The sequence below is a fragment of the Hemitrygon akajei genome, unplaced genomic scaffold (assembly GCF_048418815.1).
Source record: "Hemitrygon akajei unplaced genomic scaffold, sHemAka1.3 Scf000181, whole genome shotgun sequence".
NCBI lineage: Eukaryota > Metazoa > Chordata > Chondrichthyes > Myliobatiformes > Dasyatidae > Hemitrygon > Hemitrygon akajei.
Genome location: NW_027332067.1, coordinates 160,165 through 184,830, shown reverse-complemented (window position 1 = coordinate 184,830; position 24,666 = coordinate 160,165). Strand labels below are relative to the sequence as shown.

The window sequence follows — 24,666 nt, the reverse complement described above, 5'->3', positions numbered from 1 at the left end:
ACGTTCCCTCTCATGTTCCCCTTAATCATTTCACCTTTCACTCTTAACCTGTGACCTCTAGTTCAGGTCTCACTCAACCTCAGTGGAAGTAGTCTGCTTGCATGTACCCTATCTATACGACTCATAATTTTATAAACCTTATCCCCTCATTCCCCGAAGCTCCAGAACTGCACCCGTATTCCGTGATCTTTGCTCCACAAACCCCTGATGTCAGTCAGTAAACACACCCCTCGAATGGTGAACCAGATCTCTGTCATTCCAAAGGTTGACAGACACTTCCCCAGTGAACCCTCTCTCATTAAAACCCAGGGTTTCTGTCCTCATCCTCTCCCCGACAACCCATCTTACCCAGCTCCATGGACCACCTCAGACAAAGGGGATTATTCATCACCACAACAAAGCACACAAAGCAACAAAGTAAGTAATCTTGGACAGAGCAGACATTTCACACAGACAGGAGGGAAGGAATAACTGAACACTCATTGGCAGCCTGTTACGACGCACATCCAACAGCTGAATTAGTCCATGAGAAATTCGACATCACAGACCGAGAGACCCCGATGGACACAAGATCTAATACCTGAAGATGTCTGTCCTGCTGAGACAGAGGATGGTGATGGGGTGGGTTGTCCTGTAGATGATCCATCGGGTTGATCCATTGTGGAAACCTCCAGGTCTGGAACAAAGTAACAGAGACATGGGAGAGTGGCAGAGATTAAACAGGGACAATAATTCATAAAGATGAGAGATTCTGCAGATGCTGAAAATTCAGAGCAACACACACAAAATGCTGGAAGAACTCAACAGGTCAGGCTGCATCTCTGGAGGGGAATAAACAGTGAATGCTTTCAGGTGAGAACCTTCATCAGCATTGGAAAGGAAGGGGGAAGAAGCCAGAATGAAGAGGTGGGGGGAGTACAGCTGGCAGGTGACAGGTGAAGCCAGGTGAGTGGGAAGGTGGGTGGGTGAGGGAGGGGGTGATTTGAGAATCTGGGAGGTGATATGTGGAAGAGGTTAAGGGCTAAGGGGGAGTAATCCAAAGAGAGAGGAGAGTGGACCAGAGAATAAAGGAATGGAGGAGGGGACCAGAGGGAGATGATAGACAGGTGAGGAGAAGAGAAAGGCTAACAGGGGAGCCAAAGAGATGGAAAGAGAGGGAATTGGTATGGGTATAAATTACCAGAAGTTAAAGAAACCAATGTTAATGTCATCAGTTTGGAGGCTACCCAGACACAGAATGAGGTGTTACCCCTCCATTCTGATTTTGGCCTCATCATGTCAGTGGAGGAGGCCTTGGACAGACATGTGGGAGTGGGAATGGGAAGTTGATTTGAAATGGGTAGCCACTGGGACAACAATTTGAAAAGGAGCTCTCTGATCTGAAGAGATACCAAAACCATCCAGTCCCTGTTCAGCAACTCACCTTCGTGAATGTCTGTGATCAGTCACTACTCTCAGTCCCTATACTCTTTAGCATGGTCTTCTCTGCTATGCTGAATGATGCCTTCCGTGATTGTCAGGATGGTATACACGTCAGATACAGGACTAGCGGTGGGCTATTCAACCTCCGGCGTCAAAGGTAAAGAAGACCATCATCAGAGATCTCTTATTCGCTGATGATTGCTCCCTAAATGCCAGCACAGAGCAGAAGATGCAGCGAGAAATGGACTGCCTCTCACGAGCCTGTGACAACTTTGGATTTACAATCAGCACCAAAAAGACCGAATTTATGTACCAGCTCGCACCCGGAAAACCCTACCAGGAACCACACATCACAGTAAAGGGGCAGAAGCTACTGACAGTTGACAACTTTACTTATCTGGGCAGTACTCTATCAATAGCGGTGAACATAGATGCAGAGATCAGCAACAGAATTGCCAAAGCCAGTGCCGCCTTTGGAAGACTCTGTGAGAATGTATGGGAGCGGAGAGGACTCAGCCTTACCACCAAGCTGAAGGTCTACCGAGCAGTGGTTCTCACCACCCTCCTCTATGCCAGCGAGACCTGGACTGTCTACAGCAGACACGCTAAACAGCTCAACCACTTCCACTTGAGCTGCCTCCGCAGACTTCTCCACGTACCATGGCAGGACAAAGTCCCAGACACGGAGGTCCTGGAGCGGGCTAGCCATGTCGTCAGGATGTCTGACAGTCGACTACCAAAACAGCTGCTGTGTGGACAGCTGAGCCAGGGCAAGCGCTCAGTTGGAGGGCAGAAGAAACGTTTCAAAGACTGCCTCAAAGTGTCCCTCAAAGACCTCAACATCAATCCCAGTAGCTGGGAATCGCTTGCTCTGGACCGCCTAACCTGGTGGAGCAGGACCACTGAAGGAGCGTATGCAGCAGAAATCAGACGCACCGCAGAGGCTCAGAGGAAACGCGCCGCGCGCAACACTCGAGCTACCTCCACTTCCACTGCAGCACCTACCCTCATGTGTCCCACATGTGAGCGAGCTTTCAGGGCCCGGATTGGCCTCACCAGTCACCTCCGGACCCACAGCCACAAACCCTCCACCTGACAGAAGTCGTGGTCGTCTTCGACTCCGAAGGACGAACAACAACAACAACTCTCAGTCAAAGCCCAGATGAATATTGAGGACGGAAGAAGGGAAACATGACCCCACCATGGATACCTGAGTTCACAGACCCTGCTGGGGTGCTGGTCAAACCTGAACCAGGGTCTCCAGTCGCTGATCCCTGGGTTTCCCGAGTAATATCTGACTGGAGATCTGCTTCCGAGCTTGAAGACCACGCCGGAGTGGAGGATAAATCTGGACTAGGTTCTCCGCTTGTTGATGCCTGGGGTTCCTGAGTTGTGTCTAACTGGGAATCTGCAATAAGAAAATATACAAAGGAGGGGTAAAGTAGTAAACAAGTTTTATGTTCGATCAGGAAGGAACTCAATCGCAGGAACAGAAGAGTGAAGTCAAGGTCAAATGTGTCGTCTGAAATACACACACTCTCTCTCCTTGTGACCATCCTCCTGTGTCACCCTCACTCTCCACCCTTCTCTGTTTATTCCTCCCACCCCACTCTCTCCAACCCCCAACAGAGCCTCATCCCTCACGACTCACCAAACCCAACTCAACAGACAGGAGAGAGGAAGCACTGACTCCATCATTCATACCCCTACCCACAATGCACTGTACATCCAGTAGGTGAACTGGTCCATGGGAGGTTCACCCTCACAGAGTGACACAGACTGAAAGAACACAGACGGACATGAGACTTGGTACCTGAGGATGTGTCTCCTGCTGGGACAGAGGACAGTTCCTGGATGTGTTCTCCAGTAGACAATCCTGTAGACTGTTCCATTGTTGAAGTCTCTAGGTCTGGAACAAAGTAACAGAAACATGGGAAATGGGCAGAGCTTAAATAACACCACAGGGACAATAATTTGTACAGACGAGGAATTCTGCAGATGCTGTAAATCTAGAGCAACACAGAGAAAATACTGAAGGAATACAGACTGGGAGACCGTTTCTCTGAACACCTATGCTCTGTCTGCCAGAGAAAGCAGGATCTCCCAGTGGCTACACATTTTAATTCCTCATCCCATTCCCATTCTGATATGTCTATCCATGGCCTCCTCTACTGTCAAAATGAAGACACACTCAGGTTGGAGGAACAACACCTTATATACCGGCTGGGTAGCCTCCAACCTGATGGCATGAACACTGACTTCTCTAACTTCCAGAGGGAGGAGACGGGCAGGTGAGGTGAGGGGAAGGGCTGAGAGGAGAGCCAGAATGGGAATGGAAAAAGAGGGAGGTGGGAGGGAGAAAAATTTACTGGATGTAAGAGAAATCGATATCAATGCCATCAGGTTGGTGGAGACCCTGACAGACAACTAGGTGTTGTTCTTCAAACCTGGGAGTGGTCTCATCAAGTCAGAGGAGGCCGTGGACAGTCATATCAGAAGGGAATGGTAAGTATAATTAAATTGGGTAGCCACTGGAACAAGAATTGGACAAAGAGATCTCTGATTTGAAAAGAAACCAAATCCATCTAGTCACCATTCACCACCTCTCACTCCCAAAGTTTCTGTGAGTGGACACGTCTCTCAGACAAAGTCCAGATGAATATTGAGGACTAAAGGAGGGAAAGATCGTTCTATTCATTGACCCTCACAAACCCCATCATGAATACCTGAGCTCAGAGACCCTGCTGGGCTGCTGGTCAAACCCAGACCAGGCTCTCCTGTCGTTGTTTCCTGGGCTTCCCAAGTTGTGTCTGACTGGGAATCTGTACCTGAGCTCACAGACCCTGCTGGGCTGGTGGTCAACCCTGGACCAGGCTCTCCGGTCACCGATCCCTGGCATTCCTGAGTTGTGTCTGACAGAGGTTCTGCAATAAGTAAAGATACAATGGAAGGGTAAAGTAGTAAACAAGATTTACGTTCGATCAGGAAGGAACTCAATGGCAGGAACAAGAGGCTCAAATCCAGGTCAAATCTGTCCTCTGAAGTACACACACTCCCCTCTCCTTTGGTCTTTAATATCTCTACCCTTGTCTCTCAAATCCCTCTCCTTGCATCTCCCTCTCTCAGCATTCACTCTGTCTGCATCACTCTCTTTTCAGTCTCTCCGTCACTCCGGTTGGTGTGTCACTCTCACTGATCTCTCTGCCCAACTCTCCTCACACAGTCATCACTCTCTCTTCACTCGCCTCATTCCTCCCACTCCAGCTTCCCACCTCTCTCTCCATCCCTCTCTCCAGTGTGTTTTCACCCTTTTCCTTCTGTCCACGTACTGAATTACTCAAATCCCACTCCGGTTGTTTCTATGTCTCATCAGTCACTGTGTAACTCCTCACAGTCATTCCTCCCTTCCTCTCTGTGACCATCCTCCCCTCTCACCTCCATCATTCCTAGCTCCCTCCCCTGTCACTCAGTCACTCCACCCCTCTCTGTTCACTCCCCACTCCCACATTGCACCTCTCTCTCCACCCCTCTCACCCATTTTCTGCTGTCCACGTACTGAATTACTCATGACTAGAATCAACTCGTGCCAGAGCGAGGACCTGGACCCACTGTGATTTGCCTATCACAATAGCTCTACAAATCACATCAAATTAAGCTTAATTATCATTCAAACCACACATGGATACCGCCGAACGAGACCGCATTCCTCTGGGGACAAGGTACAAAACATTCAAAATAGCAAGCAAACTTTCAAAAATATTGAGTAACATAGTTCAAAATATCGTGCAAAGAAGTATCTTCACTTGAAAAGGAAATCATACACAGTCCAAGATCCTGAGAGATGATGTCCAGCAGTCGATGGTACTGTCTCCCGGCAGTGTACAGACACACGCAATCCAGCCTGTCAGTCCACCGCTCAAACACGTTAGGGCAGAGAGGGGTGGAGTGACTGAGTGACACAGGAGGGAGGGGAGGAGTGATGGAGGTGAGAGGGGAGGATGGTCACTGAGAGGAAGGGAGGAATGACTGTGAGGAGTTACATGGTGACTGATGATAGATAGATAGATAGATAGATAGATACTTTATTCATCCCCATGGGGAAATTCAACATTTTTTCCAATGTCCCATACACTTGTTGTAGCAAAAACTCATTACATACAATACTTAACTCAGTAATAATATGATATGCATCTAAATCACTAACTCAAAAAGCATTAATAATAGCTTTAAAAAAAAGTTCTTAAGTCCTGGCAGTTGAATTGTAAAGCCTAATGGCATTGGGGAGTATTGACCTCTTCATCCTGTCTGAGGAGCATTGCATCGACAGTAACCTGTCGCTGAAACTGCTTCTCTGTCTCTGGATGGTGCTATGTAGAGGATGTTCAGGGTTTTCCATAATTGACCGTAGCCTACTCAGCGCCCTTCGCTCAGCTACCGATGATAAACTCTCCAGTACTTTGCCCACGACAGAGCCCGCCTTCCTTATCAGCTTATTAAGACGTGAGGCGTCCTTCTTCTTAATGCTTCCTCCCCAACACGCCACCACAAAGAAGAGGGCGCTCTCAACAACTGACCTATAGAACATCATCAGCATCTCACTGCAGACATTGAATGACGCCAACCTTCTAAGGAAGTACAGTCGACTCTGTGCCTTCCTGCACAAGGCATCTGTGTTGGCAGTCCAGTCTAGCTTCTCGTCCAACTGTACTCCCAGATACTTGTAGGTCTTAACCTGCTCCACACATTCTCCATTAATGATCACTGGCTCCATATGAGGCCTAGATCTCCTAAAGTCCACCACCATCTCCTTGGTCTTGGTGACATTGAGACGCAGGTAGTTTGAGTTGCACCATATCACAAAGTCCTGTATCAGTTTCCTATACTCCTCCTCCTGTCCATTCCTGACACACCCCACTATGGCCGCGTCATCAGCGAACTTCTGCACATGGCAGGACTCCGAGTTATATTGGAGACATAGAAATGACCGGAGTGGGATTTGAGTAATTCACTACGTGGACAGAAGGAAATGGGTGAAGACACACTGGAGAGAGGGATGGAGAGAGAGGTGGGATGCTAGAGTGGGAGGAATGAGGCGAGTGAAGAGAGAGTGATGACTGTGTGAGGAGAGTTGGGCAGAGCGATCAGTGAGAGTGACACTCCAACTGGAGGGAAGGAAGGAGGGACTGACAAGAGTGATGCAGACGGAGTGAATGCCGAGAGAGGGGGATGTGAGGAGAAGGATATGAGAGACAAGGGTGGAGGATTGGAGGAGTGGGAACCAGAGGGAGATGAGGGACAGGTGAGGAGAAAGGCCAAGAGGGGAGCCGGAGTGGGGATGGAAATTGAGAGAAGTGGTATGGGTAGAAATTACTGGAAATTACAGAAATCAATCTTCATGTCGTCAGGATGGAGGCTACCCAGAAGGAATGTGAGATGTTACCCCTCCATCCTGATTCTGGCCTCATCAGGTGAGTGCAGGAGTCCGTGGACAGACACGTGGGAATGGGAATGGGAAGTTGAATTGAAATGGGTAGCCACTGGCACAACAATTTGGAAAGGAGGTCTCTGATCTGAAGAGATACCAAAACCATCCAGTCCCTGTTCAGCAACTCTCCCTCGTGAATGTCTGTGACTGGTTGGAGAGTCGCTTTCCATATTTTCTCCCTGCCTACCCCTCCCCGTGGCCTCTCCCTATCTTCCTCTCCTCTCGGTCTCCCTCCATCTCCCTCTCTGCTTGGTACATCACTCCCCCCTCTCCCCTCACTCTCACCATTGCTCCCTCCATTCCTGTCAGCCTCACCCTCCCTCACTCCAGGGGATGGGTAGACTCTCTCCCGGCAGCTGACACAGCATTGTGGGCCAAAGGGCCCGTGCTGTGCTGTACTCTTCTGTGTTCTATGATCTCTGTCACAGGTCAGACTGGGCAGTTTCATTCTGACCCCGGTGTGAAGGGGGATACGGGAAAGGTGATCACAGACCACGGGCAGGGCAGCCGACTGGAAAACTCAGCCCGTGGTGTGTGTTGGTGACTCGGGACATCCCAGAATTTCCCCACAACTACCACACTGCTGTGCCACTGTGGAACGGTGACCTACCTGTACAGTACACAGCGTTACTCCAATACGAGGGTGTCGGCCACAGCCAATACACAAAGTAACCGGAGCAGTTTTTCACATTGATCCCCCGTCTCCCGTAACAGGTGTTTCCACCCACAGTGAAGCAGACGGTCCTGGTCACCTCCCCCTCTCCCACGTTGGGGTGGGGACCTGGAATGAGATTTATAAACACTGTAAAATGTACCCGGTCCCACAGTACAGCAGGGAATGTGAATCAGGACCCACTGTAAATCAGTGGTTCACAACCCACGGTCCGGTCCGGCCTCAGTCAGCACTGAGCTGCTGCCCTCTCCCTCTCCACCCCACCCTCCCCGCAGCAGCACCTTCATCTTCTGAATGAGCCTCCCATGAGGGACCTTGTCAAACGTCTGGGGGATCTCACTGAAACCTATAGAATATTGAAAGGCCTGGATAGAGTGGACATGGAGAGGATGTTTCCTATTGTGGGGGAGTCTGGGACCAGAGGGCACAGCCTCAGAACACAAGAACCTCCCTCTAGATCAGAGATGAGGAGGAATTTCTTTAGCCAGAGGCAGTGACTCTGTGGAATTCATTGCCACAGACGGCTGTGGAAGCCACGTCATTGGGTATATTTAAAACTGAGGTTGACAGGTTCTTGTTGTCAAATGTTACAGGGAGACGGCATGAGAATGGGATGAAGAGGGAAAATAAATCAGCCATGATGGAATGGTGTTGCAGACTCAAAGGCCAAATAGACGAATACTGCTCCTCTCTCTGATAAACTTGTGCTCGAAAGTCCTTGAGGACAACATCCACAGCTCTACCTTCATCGATCATCTGTCAACCCCTGGAAAACTCAGACAAGTTACTAAGTCACAATTTGCTCCGCACAAAGAAAGGTTCACTGTCCCAATTCACCCTCAATCTTCCAAATGATCATAAATCCTCTCCACCAGCTTCCCCACCAATGACCCGAGACTGACTGGTCTGTATATTCCAGGATTATTCATATTTCCAGACATTTTCTCCACAATTGAACGGAATGTTAAGTAAATTAAATTACAGATTTATTTAGAGATAAAGGGTGGAGTCGGCCTTTCTGACCCTTTGACCCATGACACCACAACCCCCGACAACCCCAATTAACCCGATTCTCATCAGGGGACAATCTCTGTGGGCAGAACCCGGGGAAAACCCATGCATTCCATGGGGAGGAGGGACAGAGACTCCTTACAGATGACACTGGAATTGAACTCTGAACTCCGACAACCCGAGCTGTAACAGCACCGCGCTGACTGCTACATTACTATGGCAACCATTAATTTATCCCACTAATTGGTGACGGATGATGTTTGCAGACTCCCCCAAGTCCCTGGAGATTGCCCTACCACTGAAATGAGTCTGGGGCCGTTGAAACTCCTCCGGGTCATATCCAGAATGGAGTCATTGGCAGACCAGTTCTGTAACCCAACTCCAGGGAGATGGGGTTCTGTGTCTTTGCTGGGATCCTCTGAAGAGACACACCCCAAAAATAACCGACCCCACTGATGTAAACTCTGACCCTACCGTTTAACCAGCCTGGGTTCTCCCCGGAGCAGCGACCCTGTGGAACGACCGTCTCCGGAATCTTCCATCCTCCGGAACTGAAACAACAATCAGAGAATCAGTCACTGATCTGAGGGAGTTTATTCACTCAGAGAGACATGGGAAATTACACTCACCCTGTCCGTACCCTGTCTCTGCTCAATAACCCCCCAATCCTGGGAATTTCCTCTCTGTTGTACCGCCCACTTGTCTCTAACCCGAGGATGTGGGATCTCCCCTCTCCCTGTATTTACTCCCCATCTCAGTGTAGTCACTGATGATCCTGGTCTCCCTGCATTTCCCATTCACACACCCCTTGTTCTCCTGTTTACATTCCCCTTCTGTGTCCAGTTTCTCAGTGATTATCTCCTCACTTTACCTGTTAAATTTGTACCATCCCACATCAAGATTTCCATCACCCATCCATTGTCCACCAGTACACTCAGTTTTGGCACAATCTGTGCTCCTCCAGGGCTGATTCAGGACGGTGTGGTTTACACACGGATCACCGAGTGTGGAGTCTGTGACTGAGGGACAGAACGATGTTCAGTGTTAATGTACAGCTCACGTTCTCCATCCTCTTTCTCTGCCAACCACAACCCCCATCTGCACTTCCACCCTCAGCAACCCCTGGGCAACAATATTTATCTTTATTCCTCGAAGGGACGTGAGTTTCAGAGTCTGAGCCAGTGTATAACTGCCCCTCCAGAGGTTCCCTTGAGAAGGTGGTGGTGGTGGCCTGTCCTTGGCCTGTTGCAATCCTTGATGTGTGGGGACACCCACAATGATGTTCCGGAGTTCCAGGGTTTTGACCCAGTGACACTGAAGGAGCAGCAATGTATTTCCAAGGCACGGTAGTGCGTGGCTTAGACAGAAACTTGCAGAAAATGCTCCACTCCCCAACTATGGCTCCTTCCAGTCCCCTCTCTTCATCCCACACACCAGATCTTTCATCCACCCCCATTTCCAGTCTCCCTCAGCTGCCCATCCTGTTGTCACCTTCTCTCCCCTTTCCCATTTCCCTCCACCCCAGTCTTTCTCTTCCTATCCCTCCATTCCCCTTCACTCTGCTCCATTCCCTTCCACCCTCCACCTTTACAATCTTCCCGTGCTCCCCTTGTGTGCCAGGGCAGATCAGGGTTTGGTGGTTCTGGTCACATCAGTGAAGGAAGGACGTGGAAGTTTCAGAGAGTGTGCAGAGGAGATTTATCAGGATGCTGCCTGGATTGATATCTTATGAAACTCCACTGAGTGAGCTCGGGCTTTTCTCTTTGGAGTGAAGGAGGATGAGAGGTGACTTAATACAGTTGGACAAGGTGGTAAGAGGCATAGATCGGGTGAACAACCAGAGACTTTTACCCCAGGAAGTGGCTAATACCCAGGGCACAGCAAGGTAGCATAGTGGTTAACACAACTCTTTACACTACCAGCGACCCGGGTTCAATTCCCACCACTGCCTCTGAGGAGTTTATACGTTCTCCCCGTGACCACGTGGGTTTCCTCCGGGTGATCCGGTTTCCTCCCACATTCCAAAGGAGTACCAGTTGGCAGTTTAATTGGGCATTGTAAAATGTCTTGTGATGAGGTGAGAGGATAGATAGGGGGATTGCTGGAAACGGGAATGGCCACAGGGGAACCCTGCACTGACTTCCTAATCCCCTCATCTCTCCTGATGGTCACCCATCTACTGTCCGGGTATGACCACCTCTTCAAATATCTCATCTGTAATATCTTCAGCTTCCCGGATGATCCTAATTACATCCAACTGCAGCTCCGTGACCCGGTCAGACAGGTGCTATCCACACGATCAATGCCTCTCATCACCTTGTACACCTCTATCAGGTCATCTCTCATCCTCCACAGCTCCAAGGAGAAAAGGCCGAGTTCACTCAACCTATTCTCATAAGGCATGCTCCCAAATCCAGGCAACATCCTTGTAAATCTCCTCTGCACCCTTTCTATGACTTCCACATCCTTCCTGTAGTGAGACGACCAGAACTGAGCACAGTACTCCAAGTGGGTCTGACCGGCGTCCTATATAGCTGCAACATTACCTCTCGGTTCTTAAACTGAGTAACAGGACTGATAAAGGCCAATGCTCTGTATGCTTTCTTAACCACAGATTCAACCAGCTTTGAGTGTCCTATGGACTCTGACCCCAAGATGCCTCAGATCCTCCAAATTGCCAACAGTCTCCCTCGACCCTCGGCCCTTCTCTTTCAGCATCTGTCTCCACCTGCCCTCAGCATATCACCGTCTCACCCTCCCCTCAGCCTCTCCCTGGACCCCCATTCCCTCGGCCTCTCCCCTACCTCCACCTCCACTTGGCAACTAATTCCCCACCTGTCAGCCTCTCCTCTCACCCCCTCCACCCGGCCTCTATCCTGTCTCCCCATCCCCTCAGCCACTTCCTGTCTCCCTTTTTCCCTCGGCTTCTCCCTGTCTCCCTCTCCACTTGGCCTCTCCTTGCCTCCCCCTCCCCTCGGTCTCCCTCCATCTCCCACTCCACTTGACCTCTCCTTGCCTCCCCCTCCCCTCGGTCTCCCTCCATCTCCCTCTCCACTTGGTACATCTCTACCCCCCTCCCCTCACTCTCACCACTGCTCCCTCCATTTCCTGTCAGCCTCACCCTCCCTCACTCCAGGGGATGGGTAGACTCTCTCCCGGCAGCTGACACAACATTGTGGGCCGAAGGGCCTGTGCTGTGCTGTACTGTTCTGTGTTCTATGATCTCTGTCACAGGTCAGACTGGGCAGTTTCATTCTGACCCCGGTGTGAAGGGGGATACGGGAAAGGTGATCACAGACCACGGGCAGGGCAGCCGACTGGAATACTCAGCCCGTGGTGTGTGTTGGTGACTCAGGACGTCCCTGAATTTCCCCACAACTACCACACTGCTGTGTCACTGGGGAATGGTGACCTACCTGTACAGTACACAGTGTTGCTCAAGGGTGTCGGCCACAGCCAATACACAAAGTAACCGGAGCAGTTTTTCACCCTGATCTCCTGTCTCTGGTAACAGGTGTATCCACCCACAGTGAAGCAGACGGTCCTGGTCACCTCCCCCTCTCCCACGTTGGGATGGGGACCTGGAATGAGATTTATAAACACTGTAAAATGTACCCGGTCCCACAGTACAGCGGGGAATGTGAATCAGGACCCACTGTAAATCAATGGTTCACAACCCACGGTCCGGTCCGGCCTCAGTCAGCACTGAGCTGCTGCCCTCTCCCTCTCCACCCCACCCTCCCCACAGCAGCACCTTCATCTTCTGAATGAGCCTCCCATGAGGGACCTTGTCAAACGTCTGGGGGATCTCACTGAAACCTATCGAATATTGAAAGGCCTGGATAGAGTAGACATGGAGAGGATGTTTCCTGAAGTGGGGGAGTCTGGGACCAGAGCGCACAGCCTCAGAACACAAGAACCTCCCTCTAGATCAGAGATGAGGAGGAATTTCTTTAGCCAGAGTGCAGTGATTCTGTGGAATTCATTGCCACAGACGACTGTGGAAGCCACGTCATTGGAGATATTTAAAACTGAGGTTGACAGGTTCTTGAATCATGAGAGGGTCAAATGTTACAGGGAGACGGCATGAGAATGGGATGAAGAGGGAAAATAAATCAGCCATGATGGAATGGTGTTGCAGACTCAAAGGCCAAATAGACGAAAACTGCTCCTCTGTCTGATAAACTTATGCTCTAAAGTCCTTGAGGACAACATCCACAGTTCTACCTTCATCAATCATCTGTCAACCCATCAAAAAACTCAGGCAAGTTAGTAAGTCACAATTTGCCCCACACAAAGAAAGGTTCACTGTCCCAATTCACCCTCAATCTTCCAAATGATCATAAATCCTCTCCACCAGCTTCCCCACCAATGACCTGAGACTGACTGGTCTGTATATTCCAGGATTATTCATATTTCCAGACATTTTCTCCACAATTGAACGGAATGTTAAGTAAATTAAATTGCGGATTTATTTAGAGATAAATGGTGGAGTCGGCCTTTCTGACCCTTTGACCCATCACACCCCAACAACCCCCAACAACCCCAATTAACCCGATCCTCATCAGGGGACAATCTCTGTGGGGAGAACCCGGGGAAAACCCATGCATTCCATGGGGAGGATGGACAGAGACTCCTTACAGATGACACTGGAATTGAACTCTGAACTCCGACACCCCGAGCTGTAACAGCGCCGCGCTGACTGCTACGTTACCAGGGCAACCATTAATTTATCCCACTAATTGGTGATCGATGATGTTTGCAGACTCCCCCAAGTCCCTGCAGATTGCCCTACCACTGAAATGAGTCTGGGGCCGTTGAAACTCCTCCGGGTTATATCCAGAATGGGGTCATTGGCAGAGCAGTTCTGTAACCCAACTCCAGGGAGATGGGGTTCTGTGTCTTTGCTGGGATCCTCTGAAGAGATCCGGGTTGTTATTGTGACACTCCTCAAAAATAACCGAGCCACACTGATGTAAACTCTGACCCTACCGTTTAACCAGCCTGGGTTCTTCCCAGAGCAGCGACCCTGTGGAACGACTGTCTCGGGAATCTTCCATCCTCCAGAACTGAAACAACAATCAGAGAGTCAGTCACTGATCTGAGGGAGTTTATTCACTCAGAGAGACATGGGAAATTACACTCACACTGTCCGTACCCTGTCTCTGGTCAATAGCCCCCCAATCCTGGGAATTTCCTCTCTGTTGTACCGCCCACTTGTCTCTACCCCGAGAATGTGTGATCTCCCCTCTCCCTGTATTTACTCCCCATCTCAGTGTAGTCACTGATGATCCCGGTCTCCCTGTATTTCCCATTCACACACCCCTTGTTCCCCTGTTTACATTCCCCTTCTGTGTCCAGTTTCTCAGTGATTATCTCCTCACTTTACCTGTTAAATCTGTACCATCCCACTGTAAGATGTCCATCACCCATCCATTGTCCACCGGTACACTCAGTGTTGGAACAATCCGTGCTCCTCCAGGGCTGATCCAGGACGGTGTGGGTTACACACGGATCACCGAGTGCAGAGTCTGTGACTGAGGGACAGAACGATGTTCAGTGTTAATGTACAGCTCACGTTCCCCATCCTCTTTCTCTGCCAATCACAACCCCCATCTGCACTTCCACCCTCAGCAACCCCTGGGCAACAATAATTATTTTTATTCCTCGAAGGGACGTGAGTTTCAGAGTCTGAGCCAGTGTATAACTGCCCCTCCAGAGGTTCCCTTGAGAAGGTGGTGGTGGTGGCCTGTCCTTGGCCTGTTGCAATCCTTGATGTGTGGGGACACCCACAATGATGTTCCGGAGTTCCAGGGATTTGACCCAGTGACACTGAAGGAGCAGCAATGTATTTCCAAGGCACGGTAGTGTGTGGCTTAGACAGAAACTTGCAGAAAATGCCTCACTCCCCAACTATGGCTCCTTTCAGTCCCCTCTCTTCATCCCACACACCAGATCTTTCTTCCACCCCCATTTCCCGTCTCCCTCTGCTGCCCATCCTGTTGTCACCTTGTCTCCCCTTTCCCACTTCCCTCCAACCCAGTCTTTCTCTTCCTATCCCTCCATTCCCCTTCACTCTTCTCCATTCCCTTCCACCCTCCACCTTTACAATCTTCGCGTGCTCCCCTTGTGTGCCAGGGCAGATCAGGGTTTGGTGGTTCTGGTCACATCAGTGAAGGAAGGATGTGGAAGTTTCAGAGAGTGTGCAGAGGAGATTTATCAGGATGCTGCCTGGATTGATATCTTATGAAACTCCACTGAGTGAGCTCGGGCTTTTCTCTTTGGAGTGAAGGAGGATGAGAGGTGACTTAATAGAGGTGGACAAGCTGGTAAAAGGTATAGATCGGGTGAACAACCAGAGACTTTCTCCCCAGGAAGTGGCTAATACCCTGGGGACAGCAAGGTAGCAGAGTGGTTAACACAACTCTTTACACTACCAGCGACCCGGGTTCAATTCCCACTACTGCCTGTGAGGAGTTTATACGTTCTCCCCGTGACCACGTGGGTTTCCTCCGGGTGATCCGGTTTCCTCCCACATTCCAAAGGAGTACCAGTTGGCAGTTTAATTGGGCATTGTAAAATGTCTTGTGATGAGGTGAGGGGATAGATAGGGGGATTGCTGGAAGTGGGAATGGCCACAGGGGAAACCCGCACTGACTTACTAATCCTCTCATCTCTCCTGATGGTCACCCATCTACTGTCTGGGTATGACCACCTCTTCAAATATCTCATCTGTAATATCTTCAGTTTCCCAGATGACCCTAATTACATCCAACTGCAGCTCCGTGACCCGGTCAGACAGGTGCTATCCAAACGATCAATGCCTCTCATCATCTTACACACCTCTATCAGGTCACCTCTCATCCTCTGTCACTCCAAGGAGAAAAGGCCGAGTTCACTCAACCTATTCTCATAAGACATGCTCCCCAATCCAGGCAACATCCTTGTAAATCTCCTCTGCACCCTTTCTATGACTTCCACATCCTTCCTGTAGTGAGGGGACCAGAACTGAGCACAGTACTCCAAATGGGTCTGACCGGCGTCCTATATAGCTGCAACATTACCTCTCGGTTCTTAAACTGAGTAACAGGACTGATAAAGGCCAATGCTCTGTATGCTTTCTTAACCACAGATTCAACCACGTAGCAGCTTTGAGTGTCCTAGGACTCGGACCCCAAGATGCCTCAGATCCTCCAAATTACCAACAGTCTCCCTCGACCCTCGGCCCTTCCCTTTCAACGTCTCTGTCTCCCCCTGCCCTCAGCATATCACCATCTCACCCTCCCCTCGGCCTCTCCCTGGACCCCCATCTCCTCGGCCTCTCCCCTACCTCCCCCTCCACACGGCGCCCATTCCCTCAGCCTCTCCCCTAAATCCCCCTCCACTTGGCAACTAACTCCCCACCTGTCAGCCTCTCCTCTCACCCCCTCCACCCGGCCTCTATCCTGTCTCCCCATCCCCTCAGCCACTTCCTGTCTCCCTTTTCCCTCGGCTTCTCCCTGCCTCCCCCTCCCCTCAGTCTCCCTCCATCTCCCTCTCCGCTTGGTACATCACTCACTCCGCTCCCTTCACTCTCACCACTGCTCCCTCCATTTCCTGTCAGTCTCACCCTCCCTCGCTCCAGGGGATGGGTAGACTCTCTCCCGGCAGCTGACACAGCATTGTGGGCCGAAGGGCCTGTGCTGAGCTGTACTGTTCTGTGTTCTATGATCTCTGTCACAGGTCAGACTGGGCAGTTTCATTCTGACCCCGGTGTGAAGGGGGATACGGGAAAGGTGATCACAGACCACAGGCAGGGCAGTAAACTGGAAAACTCAGCCCGTGGTGTGTGTTGGTGACTCAGAACGTCCCAGAATTTCCCCACAACTACCACACTGCTGTGTCACTGGGGAACGGTGACCTACCTGTACAGTACACAGTGTTACTCCAGGGTGTCAGCCCCAGCCAATACACAAAGTAACCGGAGCAGTTCTTCACCCTGATCTCCAGGCTCCAGTGACAGGTGTTGTTATCCACAGTAAAGCAGACGGTCCTGGTCACCTCCCCCTCTCCCACGTTGGGATGGGGACCTGGAATGAGATTTATAAACACTGTAAAATGTACCCGGTCCCACAGTACAGCGGGGAATGTGAATCAGGACCCACTGTAAATCAGTGGTTCACAACCCACGGTCCGGTCCGGCCTCAGTCAGCACTGAGCTGCTGCCCTCTCCCTCTCCACACCACCCTCCCCGCAGCAGCACCTTCATCTTCTGAATGAGCCTCCCATGAGGGACCTTGTCAAACGTCTGGGGGATCTCACTGAAACCTATCGAATATTGAAAGGCCTGGATAGAGTGGACATGGAGAGGATGTTTCCTATAGTGGGGGAGTCTGGGACCAGAGGGCACAGCCTCAGAACACAAGAACCTCCCTCTAGATCAGAGATGAGGAGGAATTTCAACATGCAGGTGAACTGGGAGAATCAGGTTGGTGCTGGACCACAGGATAGAGAGTTTGTAGAGTGCGTACGGGATGCATTCTTGGAACAGCTTGTACGAGAGCCTACCAGGGACAAGACTATTCTGGATTTAGTGTTATGTAATGAACAGGATTTGATAAGCGATCTTGCAGTAAATGAGCCATTAGGAGGTAGTGATCATAATATGATAAGTTCTTATCTGTAATTTGAGAAGGATAAGGGCAGCTCGGAGGTGTCAGTGTTGCAGTTGAACAGGGGAAACTATGGAGCCATGAGGGAGGAGCTGGCCAAAGTTGACTGGACGGATAGCCTAGCAGAAAAGACATTGGAACAGCAATGGCAGGTATTCTTGGGAATAATGCACAAGGTGCAAAATCAGTTCATCCCCCACAGAAGGAAGGATTCAAAGGGGGGGAAAGGGGCCACAGTGGTTGAGAAAGGAAGTCAGAGACTGCATAGCATTAAAAAAAAGGAAATATGACAGAGCTAAGGTGTGTGGGAGAACAGGTGATTGGGAAGTTTTTAAGGAACAACAGAACTTAACTAAAAAGACAATATGGGGAGAAAAAATGAGGTACGAACGCAAGCTAGCCAGGAATATAAAGGAAGATAGCAAAAGCTTTTTTAGGTATGTGAAGAGAAAGAAGATAGTTAAGAACAATGTTGGGCCCTTGAAGAATGAATTGGGTGAAATTGTTATGGGAAAGAGAAATGGCAGAAGAATTTAATGAGTACTTTAGATCTGTTTTCACTAAGGAAGACACAAGCAATCTCCCAGATGTATGGATGGGCCAAGGACATAGGGTAACAGAGGAAATGAAACAGATTGACATTAGGAAGGAAATGGTGATGAGAAGACTGATGGGACTGAAGGCTGACAAATCCCCAGGTCCAGATGGTCTGCATCCTAGGGTACTAAAGGAGGTGGCCCTGGAAATTGCGGATGCATTGGTAATCATTTTCCAATGTTCCTTAGATTCAGGATCAGTTCCTGAGGATTGGAGAATGGCTAATGTTATCCCACTTTTTAAGAAAGGACATCGGTGGTGGGGAAGATGCTAGAGTCCATTATTAAGGATGAATTAGTGGCATATCTAGATAGCAGTGATAGGATTGGGCCGAGCCAGCATGGATTTACCAAGGGTAAATCATGCTTGACTAATCTGTTGGAGTTTTTCGAGGATGTAACCAGGAAGTTAGATGGGGGAGATCCAGTGGATGTAGTGTACCTCGATTTTCAGAAGGCATTTGATAAGGTCCCACATAGGAGATTGGTGGGTAAAATTAAAGCTCAGGGCATCGGGGGGAAGACAATGACATGGATAGAAAACTGGTTGGCAGATAGAAAGCAAAGAGTAGCAGTGAATGGATGTTTCTCGGAATGGCAGGTGGTGGTGACTAGTGGGGTGCCACAGGGCTCGGTATTGGGACCACAGCTGTTTACAATTTACGTCTACGATTTGGATGAAGGCACTGAAAATAACATCAGCAAATTTGCTGATGATACTAAGATGGGTGGCAGGGTGACATGTGATGAGGATGTTAGGAGAATTCAGGGTGACTTGGATAGGCTGGGTGAGTGGGCAGATACTTGGCAGATGACGTTTAATGTGAATAAGTGTGAGGTTATCCACTTTGGGAGTAAGAACAGGAAGGCAGATTATTACCTGAACAGTGTAGAGTTAGGTAAGGGAGAAATACAAAGAGATCTAGGAGTCCTTGTTCATCAGTCACTGAAGGTGAATGAGCAAGTGTAGCAGGCAGTGAAGAAGGCTAATGGAATGTTGGCCTTTATTACAAAGGGAATTGAGTACAAGAGCAAGGAAATCCTCTTGCATTTGTACAGGGCCCTGGTGAGACCACACCTGGAGTACTGTGTACAGTTTTGGTCTCCAGGGTTAAGGAAGAACATCCTGGCTGTAGAGGAAGTGCAGCGTAGATTCACGAGGTTAATTCCTATGATGTCTGGACTGTCTTACGCAGAGAGGTTAGAGAGACTGGGCTTGTACACGCTGGAATTAAGGAGATTGAGAGGGTATCTGATTGCAACATATAAGATTATTAACGGATTGGACAAGATAGAGGCAGGAAATATGTTCCAGGTGCTGGGAGAGTCCAGTACCAGAGGGCATGGTTTGAGAATAAGGGGTAGGTCATTTAGGACAGAGTTAAGGAAAAACTTCTTCTCCCAGAGAGTTGTGGGGGTCTGGAATGCACTGCCTCGGAAGGTAGTGGAGGCCAATTCTCTGGATGCTTTCAAGAAGGAGCTAGATAGGTATCTTATGGATAGGGGAATCAAGGGGTATGGGGACAAGGCAGGAACCGGGTATTGATAGTCGTTGATCAGCCATGATCTCAAAATGGCGGTGCAGGCTCGAAGGGCCGAATGGTCTACTTCTGCACCTATTGTCTATTGAATTTCTTTAGCCAGAGGGCAGTGACTCTGCGAAATTCATTGCCACAGACGGCTGTGGAAGCCACTTCATTGGGTATATTTAAAAATTAGGTTGACAGGTTCTAGAATCATGAGAGAGTCAAATGTTACCCGGAACCACCACAGTGGGCTTCACAGCTGAACAGGTGAGAAGACAGCTGAAACATCTCCACCCAAGCAAGGCTGCAGGCCCGGATGGTGTCAGCTCCAGGGTGCTCAAAGCCTGTGCCCCCCAGCTATGTGTACTTCACCATGTCTTCAACCTGAGCCTGAGTCTCCAGAGGGATCCTGTGCTGTGGAAGACGTCCTGCCTCATTCCTGTACCGAAGACGCCGCGCCCCAGTGGCTCCAATGACTACAGACTGGTGGTATTGACCTCCCACATCATGAAGACCCTGGAGAGACTTGTTCTAGAGCAGCTGCAGCCTATGGTTAGGCCACACTTAGACCCTCTCTAGTTCGCCTATCAGCCTAGGAGTTGAGGATACCATCGTCTACCTGCTGAACTGTGTCTACACCCACCTGGACAAGCCATCAAGCACTATGAGGGTCATGTTTTGTGACTTCTCCAGTGTGTTCAAGGCCATCCGCCCTGCTCTGCTGGGTGAGAAGCTGACAGTGATGCAGGTGGATGCTTCCCTGGTGTCATGGATTATTGATTACCTGACTGGCAGACCACAGTACGTGCGCTTGCAACACTGCGTGTCAGACAGAGTGATCAGCAGCACTGGGGCTCCACAGGGGACTGTCCTGTCTCCCTTTCTCTTCACCATCTACACCTCGGACTTCAGCTACAACACAGAGTCTTGCCATCTTCAGAAGTTTTCTGATGACTTTGCCATAGTTGGATGCATCAGCTAGGGAGATGAAGCTGAGTACAGGGCTATGGTGGGAAACTTTGTCACATGGTGTGAGCAGAATCATCTGCAGCTTAATGTGAAAAAGTCTATGGAGCTGGTGGTGGACCTGAGGAGGGCTAAGGCAGCGGTGACCCCTGTTTCCATTCAAGGGGTCAGTGTGGACATGGTGGAGGATTACAAATACCTGGGGATATGAATTGACAATAAAATGGACTGGTCAAAGAACACTGAGGCTGTCTACAAGAAGGGGCAGAGCCGTCTCTACTTCCTGAGGAGACTGAGGTCCTTTAACATCTGCCGGTTGATGCTGAGGATGTTCTACGAGGCTGTGGTGGCCAGTGCTAACATGTTTGCTGTTGTGTGTTGGGGCAGCAGACACCAACAGAATCAACAAACTCATTCATAAGGCCAGTGATGTTGTGGGGGTGGAACTGGACTCTCTGACGGTGGTGTCTGAAAAGAGGATGCTGTCCAAGTTGCATGCCATCTTGGACAATGACTCCCATCCACTCCATAATGTACTGGTTAGGCACAGGAGTACATTCAGCCAGAGACTCATTGCACCGAGATGTAACACAGCGTCATACGAAGTCATTCCTGCCTGTGGCCATCAAACTTTACAACTCCTCCCTTGGAGTGTCAGACACCCTGAGCCAATAGGCTGGTCCTGGACTTATTTCCACTTGGCATGATTAACTTATTATTTAATTATTTATGGTTTTATATTGCTATATTTCTTCACTATTCTTGGTTGGTGCGGCTGTAACAAAACCCAATTTCCCTCCGGATCAATAAAGTATGTCTGTCTGTCTGTTACATGGAGCGGTCATGAGAATGGGATGAAGAGGGAAAATAAATCAGCCATGATGGAATGGTGTTGCAGACTCAAAGGCCAAATAGATGATTACTGCTCCTCTGTCTGATAAACTTATGCTCTAAAGTCCTTGAGGACAACATCCACAGCTCTACCTTCATCAATCATCTGTCAACCCCTCGAAAAACTCAGACAAGTTACTAAGTCACAATTTGCCCCGCTCAAAGAAAGGTTCACTGTCCCAATTCACCCTCAATCTTCCAAATGATCATAAATCCTCTCCACTGGCTTCCCCACCAATGACCCGAGACTGACTGGTCTGTATATTCCAGGATTATTCATATTTCCAGACTTTTACTCCACAATTGAATGGAATGCTAAGGAAATTAAATTACTGATTGATTTAAAGATAAAGGGTGGAGTCGGCCTTTCTGACCCTTTGACCCATGACACTCCGACAACCCGCAACAACCCCAATTAACCCGATCCTCATCAGGGGACAATTTCTATGGGAAGAACCCGGGGAAAACCCATGCATTCCAAGGGGAGGACGGACAGAGACTCCTTACAGATGACACTGGAATTGAACTCTGAACTCTGACACCCCGAGCTGTAATAGTGACTCGCTAACCGCTACATTACCATGGCAACCATTAATTTATCCCACTAATTGGTGAACTATGATGTCTGCAGACTCCCCCAACTCCCTGGAGATTGCCCCACCATTGAAATGAGTCTGGTGTCATTGAAACTCCTCCGAGTCGTATCCAGAATGGGGTCATTGGGCAGATCAGTTCTGTAACCCAACTCCAGGAAGTTGTCACTCCTCCACCGGACTCCATGACGATACAGGACCGTAGAGCGGTCTGAGCGACTGTGGGGAGACCTCTCAGGGAGATGGGGTTCTGTGTCCATGCTAGGGCCCTTTGAAGAGATCCAGGTTGTCAGTTTGACCCTCCCCAAAAATAACTGAGCCTGACCGTACCGGTTAACCAGCCTGGATTCTCCCCAGAGCAGCAATATCGTGGAACGACCGTCTCGGGAATCTTCCATCCTCCGGAACTGAAACAACAATCAGAGAGTTAGTCCCTGATCTGAGGGAGTTTATTCACTCAGAGAGACATGGGAAATTACACTCACCTTGTCCGTACCCTGTCTCTGGTCAATAACATCCCAATCCTGGGAATTCCCTCTCTGTTGTACCTCCCCCTTGTCTCTACCCTGAGAATGTGGGATCTCCCCTCTCCCTGTATTTACTCCCCATCTCAGTGTAGTCACTGATGATCCCAGTCTCCCTGCATTTCCCATTCACACACCCCTTGTTCCCCTGTTTACATTCCCCTTCTGTGTCCAGTTTCTCAGTGATTATCTCCTCACTTTACCTGTTAAATCTGTACCATCCCACTTCAAGATTTCCATCACCCATCCATTGTCCACCGGTACACTCAGTGTTGGAACAATTCGTGCTCCTCCAGGGCTGATCCAGGACGGTGTGGGTTACACACGGATCACCGAGTGCAGAGTCTGTGACTGAGGGACAGAACGATGTTCAGTGTTAATGTACAGCTCACATTCCCATCCTCTTTCTCTGCCAATCACAACCCCCATCTGCACTTCCACCCTCAGCAACCCCTGGGCAACAATAACTTATTTTATTCATTGAAGGGACGTGAGTTTCAGAGTCTGAGCCAGTGTATAACTGCCCCTCCAGAGGTTCCCTTGAGAAGGTGGTGGTGGTGGCCTGTCCTTGGCCTGTTGCAATCCTTGATGTGTGGGGACACCCACAATGATGATCCGGAGTTCCAGGGTTTTGACCCAGTGACACTGAAGGAGCAGCAATGTATTTCCAAGGCACGGTAGTGTATGGCTCAGCCAGAAACTTGCAGAAAATGCCCCACTCCCCAAATACGGCTCCTTCCAGTCCCCTCTCTTCATCCCACACACCAGATCTTTCTTCCACCCCCATTTCCGGTCTCCCTCTGCTGCCCATCCTGTTGTCTCCTTCTCTCCCCTTTCCCACTTCCCTCCACCCCAGTCTTTCTCTTCCTATCCCTCCATTCCCCTTCACTCTTCTCCATTCCCTTCCACCCCCCACCTTTACAATCTTCCCGTGCTCCCCTTGTGTGCCAGGGCAGATCAGGGTTTGGTGGTTCTGGTCACATCAGTGAAGGAAGGATGTGGAAGTTTCAGAGAGTGTGCAGAGGAGATTTATCAGGATGCTGCCTGGATTGATATCTTATGAAACTCGACTGAGTGAGCTCGGGCTTTTCTCTTTGGACTGAAGGAGGATGAGAGGTGACTTAATAGAGGTGGACAAGATGGTAAGAGTCATAGATCGGATGAACAACCAGAGACTTTTTCCCCAGGAAGTGGCTAATACCCAGGGGACAGCAAGGTAGCAGAGTGGTTAACACAACTCTTTACACTACCAGCGACCCGGGTTCAATTCCCACTACTGCCTGTGAGGAGTTTATACGTTCTCCCCGTGACCACGTGGGTTTCCTCCGGGTGATCCGGTTTCCTCCCACATTCCAAAGGAGTACCAGTTGGCAGTTTAATTGGGGATTGTAAAATGTCTTGTGATGAGGTGAGGGGATAGATAGGGGGATTGCTGGAAGTGGGAATGGTCACAGGGGAACCCTGCACTGACTTCCTAATCCCCTCATCTCTCCTGATGGTCACCCATCTGCTGTCCGGGTATGACCACCTCTTCAAATATCTCATCTGTAATATCTTCAGTTTCCCGGATGATCCTAATTACATCCAACTCCAGCTCCGCCACCTGGTCAGTCAGGTGCTGAAGTTGGGTGCACTTCCCACAGATGTAGTCATCAGGGAAACAGTCAGGTAACCTGAATTCCCACATCTGACAGGAGGATCGTTCCTTCCTAAATACTCTGTACTGAAAAAAAGGGCTTCCCTCTTCTTATCTGTGCCTCTGGCTGTTTAGACAAAGCCTTCCCACTCTTTCACTGACACACTCTGACACATGGGACATTGAAATCTACAGCACCGTACAGGTCCTTCAGCCCACAATGTTGTGTCAATATTTTAACCTACTCAGCTCTAGAAATACAGAAAACCTACAGCACAATACAGGCCCTTCGGACCATAAAGCTGGGCCGAACGTGTCCTTACCTTAGAGATTACCTCGGATTACCCATAGCCCTCTATTTTCCTCAGTTCCATGTTCCTGTCTGGGTATCTCTTTAGATACTCTATTGAATCCGCCTCCACCACCGTCACCGTCAGCCCATTCCACACACTCACCACTCTTTGAGTAAAAAAACTTACCCCTGTTATCTCCACTGTACCTACTTCCAAGCATCTTTAAACTGTGCCCTCTCGTGTTAGCCATTCCAGCCCTGGGAAAAGGCCTCTGACTATCCACACAATCAATGTCTCTCATTATCTTATACACTTCTCTCAGGTCACCTCTCATCCTCTACTGCTCCAAGGAGAAAAGGCCGTGTTCACTCAACCTATTCTCATGAGGCATGCTTCCCA

The 24,666-nt window shown here is 49.6% G+C and overlaps 1 protein-coding gene across 1 annotated transcript; it reads right to left on the bottom strand.

Moving 5' to 3' along the window:
* Positions 1-518: 518 nt before the first annotated feature.
* On the bottom strand, positions 519-23,125 carry LOC140724265 (uncharacterized). The gene is made up of 12 exons (XM_073038737.1): positions 23,058-23,125; positions 22,145-22,221; positions 16,496-16,660; positions 13,981-14,128; positions 13,584-13,660; positions 12,019-12,172; positions 9,066-9,142; positions 7,518-7,688; positions 4,149-4,346; positions 3,236-3,331; positions 2,633-2,830; positions 519-676 (listed from the first exon to the last, which is right to left on the bottom strand). The coding sequence occupies exons 1-12, from the start codon at positions 23,123-23,125 to the stop codon at positions 519-521; spliced, it is 1,587 nt and encodes a 528-aa protein (XP_072894838.1).
* Positions 23,126-24,666: the final 1,541 nt, after the last annotated feature.